The 8,003-nt window shown below is 59.0% G+C and overlaps 1 protein-coding gene across 2 annotated transcripts in view; it reads left to right on the top strand.

Moving 5' to 3' along the window:
• USP28 (ubiquitin specific peptidase 28) overlaps window positions 1-4,914 on the top strand; it is a 27,294-nt gene extending 22,380 nt beyond the window's left edge. For both annotated transcript variants that reach the window (XM_026863866.1, XM_026863867.1), the window contains 6 exons: window positions 196-374; window positions 467-545; window positions 842-921; window positions 1,966-2,089; window positions 3,439-3,637; window positions 4,739-4,914. In XM_026863866.1, coding sequence (XP_026719667.1) covers window positions 196-374; window positions 467-545; window positions 842-921; window positions 1,966-2,089; window positions 3,439-3,637; window positions 4,739-4,914 — 837 coding nt within the window. The remainder of the gene's footprint in view (window positions 1-195; window positions 375-466; window positions 546-841; window positions 922-1,965; window positions 2,090-3,438; window positions 3,638-4,738) is intronic.
• The last annotated feature ends 3,089 nt before the right edge of the window (window positions 4,915-8,003 follow it).

Below are 8,003 nucleotides of genomic sequence, written 5' to 3'. Positions count from 1 at the left end.
CCCGCCGAGGTGTGGGGGCTGCCTCGGTGTGGGTGCCTTGGGCTGGTAGCTCCAGGTGTTGGTGGGCTCCTGCTCAGCCCTGGAGCACAACCCTGAGCAGAGGCTGGCCATCGCCCACGGGAATCCCGCCGCTACGGCACAGGGCGAGGCTCCGTATCGGCGGCGTGGCCCCCTCAGCGGGTGTTTCCCTGACAGGCCTTCCACGAGGAGTACTCGCGGCTCTACCTGCTCGCCAAAGAGACCCCGACCCCTCAGAACGACGCCCGCCTGCAGCACGTCCTCGTTTACTTCCTGCAGAACAACGCTCCCCAGCAGGTGGTGGAACGGACCCTGCTGGAGCAGTTCGCAGACAAAAACCTCAGCTACGATGAGAGGTTTGTGCCGCAGATCCCGGGAGGTGGCCGCTCTCAGCTGGAAGCAGTGGGGGGGCTGTTCTGATTTTTCTCCTCTCCGCTGGCCCGAGCAGGTCAATCAGCATTATGAAGGTGGCGCGAGCAAAGCTGAGGGAAATCGGCCCCGATGACGTCGACATGGAGGAGTACAAGGTGAGGGCCGGAGCGCCGCCATCCACCCTTGGTGGGCAGGACCGGCTCCGCCCAAAGCGGCGAACACAGCCGGCACTGCCCCCGGCGCGGTCCGCGAGGGGGGATGGACATGCTGGGAACCTCGTGAGCGTCGAGGAAGGCCTGTGCCCTCGACTAAACTGATTGCTGTGCCGCTCATGAGCGACGCGTAAGCCCTTCGGAGGGTAAAGTCTGGCGCGCTGTGAGCTGCGGCGGCAGGCGAAGCGCGCGCCTGGCAGGTGAAGCTGACGCGCTACTTCCTCGCTGCTCCCCGACAGCGGTGGCACGAAGACTACAGCCTGTTCCGGAAGGTGTCGGTGTACCTGCTGACCGGGCTGGAGCTGTACCAGAACAGAAAGTGAGTGACGGGTCATTGTGTGCTGGGGGGCCGCCTTGCCAGAACTTTCTGGCCTGTGGTGGCTACTTTGCACCCAGGCTTGTGTTTGGGGCTAGTGGGCTTTCTGTTGGGTGTGCCAGCAGCCCTTTATGGAATCCACAATCAGCCCTGGGAAAGTTTAAGTTAACTTTAATACTGAGGCACTGGCCAGCTGTCCAACTGTTTCTTAGGGTTTCTCCTCCTTTCTCCCTCTCTGACTTTGAGCTTTATATTCTCGTTTCCAGAGATGGGTTTGCAGGAACAACGGCCGTGACTGGGTGTTCTTCCCCCTTTGGACTCCTGTATTAAAATTAAGGTGTCTTGAATTGGACATTACACTTTGTGTAAACACACACTTCAGAGTACTCTAGGCCCTTAAGAACTTTGAAAGGGCCTTTTTTTCTCCCTGCTGTTTTGGAACCTGTATTTTACATAAATAGTGCAGTGCAGAGAAGGGCAGTGCCGTTTTATGAAGGGTTTGTAATTTAAAAAGTGATTTTTCCAATCCACAAAAGAAACTAGCTTTCCAAAATCATTCAGGAATGGAAACAGGATTGAATTCTGAAGTGGTTTAGCAGTGACGACCCACTGAATTGAGGTGGGCAGATTGACAGGAGGGTGGGCAAGAGCATGTTAGAGCTTCCCTGAATTGACCTCACCCTCATCAGCTGTTTTCGTTTCTCACCCGGTGGTTTAGAAGCTAGAAATATGTAAAGGAACTGAAAACTTGCACACTGCTTTGAGCGTTCTCTCAAGGTGCAAAGTTCCCATAGCAATACCGAGAGCACCAGTGCTGGCATTCACACTCAGGCTAAGTTGTACACAAACTTGGCTCGAAAGGGCTCTTCCCAAGATGCTTGTTTGGCACGCTGATTACTTGACAGAGGGCATCTGTTTACTGCTCTTTGGCAAGGAAATAAAGCTTTTCCCGTCGGGCCTGGCTCCCATCGGGCCGAGTGCGAAGCGTCTCCTGAGCCGTGTGGCGGCCGGAGCCTGCGGGCTGCAGAGCTGACGCTCCTCTCCTAGGTACCACGAGGCGCTCACCTACCTGGTCTACGCCTACCAAAGCAACACCAAGCTGCTGCTGAAGGGCACCAGCAGAGGAGTCAGCAAGTCGCTGATCGCCCTGTACCGGCGCAAGTGTCTGCTGGTGGGTACTGGGGAGCTGGATGCGCGGCGCTGGCGCGGGGGGGCAGGCAGGGCCCGGGGGATGGAGGTCCCACACACTGTGTGGGCCGTCCTGCCTTCGCCTGGGCTGCAGTTAATTTTCCCGAAAAGCCAGGAGGGGATGTAGCTGTGATCAGGCCGTACCGTGTCCCCTTTAGGAGCACCTTAATCAACGTGCTGCCTTTTCAGAGAAGGTTTGGGTGCTGCTGAACACGCTCTCGGGTTTTATCTTGCTGCTTGTGTTGGCAGCTCAGCGCTTGCATTTGTTTCATTCACTTCCTTCCCCCTGCAATATTTATTTCTGATATTAGTGGCTTTCTTTCTCAGAGCAAAAGATTATCTCCTTTTCCACAGGGGGCAAAAATCAGCCAAACCAGGTTTGTTTTTAGTTCAGGCTCCATGGTTGCCCAGACCAGTGTAACTCTCTGGTGCCTGTTGCTGTGGCTTCTGCCCCTGGCTGAGCACCAGCAGTACTACAGAAATCTGGGAGGTGATAATTCAGGGAAAGAATGTGCCCTATGGTGCTCAGGGTAAATCATAGAATCACAGGGTGGTTTGGGTTGGAGGGGACCTTAAAGTCCCACCCCCTGCCATGGGCAGGGACACCTTCCACTACACAATTCCTGATCCACCAAGCGCTCCGTCCCCCAAACCCACATCTCTCCAGTTGAGACACAAGGACATTGTGCGGGACAGTGTCAGATGCTGCACAGGCCCAGGCAGATGATGTCACTTGCCCTTCCCTTACCCCCAGCGCTGTAACCAGGTTTGTCAGGGCTGATTTTCCCTCAGCGCTGTCACCAGTCCCCTCCTTATTGCCCGCGTGCCCTGGCGCAGGCTCCAGGAGAATCCACTCCACAATCTTGCCAGGCACAGAGGTGAGACTGGCTGGCCCATAGTTCCCTGGGTCTTTCTTTTTCCCTTTTTACCTCTGGGGGTGATGTTTCCCCTTCTCTAGTCAGTGGGAGCTGCACTGGGCTGCCACAGCTTCTCAGATATGATGGACAGTGGCTGAGCCCCTTCACCCGCCAGTTCCACAGGCACATCTCATCAGGTCTCCTGGACCTGGGCACCTTCAGATTCCTTAAAAGGTCTCAGACCTCATCTTCTCCTGCGGTGGGTGGTCTGGATCATCAGTTTGGTTCTGTGGTGTGGCTCCTGCCAGTAAAGGTGGCCGTTCCACCAGAGCCCGGTGCCTGGTTCCACGAGTCTCTGCATCTCTGGCGGCCGTTGGTGAAGGGGCCGAGCCCTGCGCCAGCCCTGACAGCCGATCCTCTGAGGTCCGGGTGTGCTTTTCACGAGTCTGTCCCCTGGTTCTCCCTCCGCCCCTAGAAGCTGAACGAGGTGGCAGCGTCTCTGTTCGTTAGCTGTGAGGAAGCTTGTGTGGCAGAGGGCATTGGCATCCTGAACGAGCTGATCATCCCCTGCATGCATCTCATGAACAAGTTTGAGATCTCCAAGGAGGACCTGGATGCCATCGAGGTGATGAGAAACCGCTGGTGCTCCTACCTGGGACAAGAGGACATGGACGGTAGGGAACGGCAGCCAGCCTGACCTTTCCCGTGCTGTTTGTGGGCAGGGCAGGGTCCAGCTCCAAACCTGAAAGGAATTAAAGGGCCATTGCAAACACTTCCCTAAATTCCTGGCATTGGCACTGTAGCATGTTCAGGTATTTCTGACTGTGGGAGGAGGAATGTACTTGAATCATCCCTTGAATTGTGTTCTAGAAGAATTTAATCTTTTGCACTAAAGCGGCAGAAGGATTCCTTGTCCCCGAAATGTGAAAAGCAGGTTTCCGAAGAGCAGCTCAGCGTTCTCTAGGTGTGCGCTGGTCCTCGGCGGTCTCGCTGACCGGAGGCTTCCCTGTAGTCGGCAGGGGATGCTGGCAGCTGCTGCAGAGGCTCTGCTTCGGGAGGGAGGGTCAGATTTTATGGGTAGCCAGAGCTGCGGGTGACTGGATGGGGGACAGGCTCGGGGAACCTTTGTGTTCTGAGAGAGGTTTGTGGGTTTAGAGCTGTTCTCTGTTTCCTGCTGCGCTCTGGAGTCGGGCTCCCGCGACTCCCCTCAGGCCGTTTCTGTTCAGAGAAATTGGTTTTGACCCCCCTGATCTGCATGTGAAGGTCTGGGGTGTTGTTCCAGGGGTTTTTTCCATTAGCAGAGAGTAAACTTGCCATTGGACAATAAGGCAAAAGCACAGAGAATTATTCTCAAAGTAATGTTGTAAAAAGAAAATCGGGTCAATGTATGCTAATGCGCCAGTTTCCCATTCTCGGCCCTGCCATGAGGGCATTTACTTTGGCAGATTTTAGAGACAGCAGTTGGGTGCCGGCACCTCCCCGATCGTTCGCACTCACTCCGGCGTCGCCCCTTTCTGCTTTTCTTCTCCTGGGGTGCACAGCCTTTGTGCAGAGAGCGGCCCCTCATGGGCTGGGGGGCGCCTGCGCAGCGCAGGGCACCTCCGGGGTGTCACAGGCTCTAAGGCCGCGTCGCAGAGGAGCTCTCGGGGCCCTTCGAGCGCGGGGTCGGTGTTCGGGCACCACGGGGAGCTCCCCCCTCCACACGGCCCTGGGCGGGCAGGCGCGGGGGCCAAGCGAGCCTGCTGCTGACCATTTCATCCTCTCCCCCTCGACAGCCAAGCTGCAGGAGAAGCTGGGTGAGTTGCTGCCTCGGCTCCTCGACTGCTCCACCGAGGTCATTGTCCTGAAAGAGCCCCCGAAGATCCGGCCCAACTCCCCCTACGACCTCTGCAGCCGCTTCGCCGCCGTGATGGAGTCCATCCACGGCGCCTCGGCCGTGACGGTGAAGTAGAGCGCGGGCCCGCCTGCCCGCCCGGGCTCGGCGAGGCGAGGGCAGCGGCGGGGCCACCGGCCTTCCCAGCCGCAGGCTGTGGACGTACGAACCAATAAAAAGCTCGTGCACTTGTGAGGTGGAGGGTGAGGTGGTGGCAGGCAGGGCCTGAGCCCTGGCGCCTCCTCGGGGGGTTCTTCTCGTTCGCGCGGGCCCCGGGGCTGCGGCGGCAGTGGGGCAGGAGCGTTGCGGCGCTGTCAGACGTGCTTGTGTCGCGCCGGGTGACTCACGGGGGGCTCGTGCATTCAGGTCTCAGCAGGAGTCGTGTGATGGGGAGGCAGTGGGTAGCGGCGCCTCGTGCTCCCCGGCGCGTGGTTGCGGGTTTTGGCCTGTTCAAGCCTTTTCTGTTTTAACTGGCAAAAGAAATCACGCAGGACTCTTCCTCCGAGGAAGGCCCGGTGGCTCGCAGCAGGACGGGGCCGTACATGGTGTCCCACAGCGTGGCGCTGCGGCGGTAGCGCACGGGTGAAGGGAGGCCCCACACCCCAGGAGATTTTCCCCTCTCAGATCAGAAGCGAACTTCCTTCTGGCCTCCAGATTCCCAGTGCCGGGTTCGCGTCGCCCACAGCTCTGAGGGCTGGAATCGCCTTCAGTTTTGGTGGTGGCGGGTATTTTTCAAACTGACCTTCTGTAAAAAAAGTGCCCCAATTGCATTTCCTTTGGCAGGCAGCCTGTACTTGCGTTTGGGCGTTGTTTTAAACCAAAAGCTCTGAGTAACTGGAGGGGGGGATTCTGTTTGTTAGGACTATGCAGTTTTTTCTAAAAGTGCAATAAAAGCATTTGTTCTATGTTAGAATGAAAAAGCTCCCTCCGTGTTTTTATTTCACTCCGGCGTTATGCCTTCACGTTCCTTCTGCCTTCAACACAAAGAAAGGGGAGAAGGAAAAAGAAAAATAATGTTGGCAAAGTAATGCAGAAATTTCTGCAGCTTGATGAATCTCCCAGAGCGGCTGAACGGTGCGTGGGGTCACAACCTCACCCAGGGTCTCCCGGGGAGCACGTGGGAGCTGCCGCCAGCCGGATTTCATGGGTGTGCGTGGAAAACGGGGTGAGTTTGGTGAACGGGAGCGGATCACGGCTCGGAGAAGCGCACGGGGGAGCAGCTGCAGCGCTGGGCCTGAGGAACGGTCCCGGGTTCGCTGCCAGGGCCGGGAGGTTCTTTGGAGTCTCGTTCCAGCGGAGAGTCTGTCCTGGAGCCCTGCGCCTGCGGCAGATGTGTGCTCACATTCAGTCAGTAGATCTAGTGGATCCCATAGCCAGAATCTCTCTCAGTTAGGGACTTGGAAGGTTTAGTTTTGTACTGAGCTGCTACCACGAGCCTGGGTTACAATGGCAGCGTCTCACCTGCTGCTGCTGGCACCGCTCTGACAAAATAGATTTCCTGTCAGCGGTGCAGGAGGAGGGTTTTTTCCAACAGGTGGGACAGATGCTCCGAGGACTTCTGTTCCTAGTACGAAATTTGTTGTAATTAGCGGAGCTGTCTCCGGATGGAAGTTCTCAGCGAGGTCCCTGCGCTCCGTCGCTGCGCGTTTCCCCGTCGTCTGGCAATAAACGGCTCCCGCGGGAGCATCCTGCGCGCTCCCGGTTGTTTTGCGATGAGGCGGAAACGCCGTTGCCCGCGGAGGCTCCGGCTGCCCGTGTCCTGGCGCTGAGCCGGGCCTGCTCCGGGGAACGCGGTGCTGCTCAGCCAGGGGCTGCTGGTTTTTCCGCTTCTTTTCCCTGCTGTGGTGTCGCGAGTGGGAGGATGAGACCCACGATGTCCTGAGGCTGCATGAATGAAGACGTTGGAGCGGAGACGCCGGGGCTGGGCTGCTGCTGGCGTGAGCCGCCCCCTCCTCCCAGACCACTCGCGGTTTCCAGAGGCGCCCACGGTGCTGCTGCCAAGAATGAAGCCCCCCCTCTCTCCTCCCCACGCGGCGTGACCGGCGCTGCCCGCAGCCCGGCGGCGTGAGAAGCGCCTGCGGGTCACCGCTGTTCTCTGTCCCTGCCCACCCGCTCCTTCCTCTGCTCCTGGGCTGAGCAAAGGGCAGGTTTCAAAAGGGGACTCTTGGAGGAAAGCGGACTTTGCTTCCCGCAGGAATGCCGCTGTCGGCTGGGGGCTTCCTGCGCTTGGGTCACGCGCCTGTGGCTTTGCATCTGCAGGGATTAAACCGGCGCTGAACTCGGGTTTTACCCGGTGCTGTAGTGGCGAGCTGGCTGCTGTCAGGGCTCGGGGTGTTAATCCAGCCTGATGGCCTGTGCTGCTGGTCGCACCAGGCCTGCAAGCAGGCTCCCTCTCCCCATCGTTTTCTACCTTTCTCTCTTTACCCCCCCAAGTCTTTTCTGGCCCGACGGAAGCATCGCTGGAGCAGCAGCGCTGCCCCTTGCAGCCCCATCCCCACTCGCTCCACGCTTCCCGCCAGACGCGGCTGCACGCCCGGAGCACGGAGACGCTGCCGACCACCGCCACCATTTATTGCAAATACATCGGGGGGAGCCGGGCGGGCCAGGGCCGAGGCGCTGCGGCTGCCGACCACCCCAGGCCGCGGGGGACCCGCAGGGGAAGCTCACGCAGCCTCATCCATCAGTGACCTGAGCGCAGCTTCACCAGGCTCTGCCCCACGCATGCTGCAGGGAAACCTCCTGCTCCTTGGGAAACAAAAAGCGAAGCAGACACGCAGAGGGAGGAAAAAATTCCGCAGGGCTGCCGCAGAGATTAGCCAATCCTCCTGTAAAAGACGCAGGAGCCATCCCCACGCTGGGAACAGCCGGGGGGTGCGTGGGGCACAGCACCCCGAGTCCCTAGATGACCAGGTCAGCGTTTTTGGGGTGGGGGTGGTGGCCCCCGGCCGCACTCTGCAGGGCGGGGGGCTGGCGGCGGGCGGGGGCCGGCAGCATTGCAGCCCTCGCGGCACGGGCGCTGCAGGCGAGGAGCAGCCCACCGGCGGCGAGGAAGGCTCCAGCGAACCACCCCAGGAACGTGGCGCCCCCGAATTCCCACCGGGGGACGATGTCGGGGACCGTGTGGTCCCAGAAGTCGAGGACGGTGTTGTAGGCGACCCAGGAGACCG

Source organism: Athene cunicularia (genome assembly GCF_003259725.1).
Source record: "Athene cunicularia isolate RWA chromosome 24 unlocalized genomic scaffold, athCun1 chr24_part2, whole genome shotgun sequence".
NCBI lineage: Eukaryota > Metazoa > Chordata > Aves > Strigiformes > Strigidae > Athene > Athene cunicularia.
The sequence above is the reverse complement of the archived record's forward strand: the minus strand, read 5'-3'. Positions and strand labels throughout refer to the sequence as shown.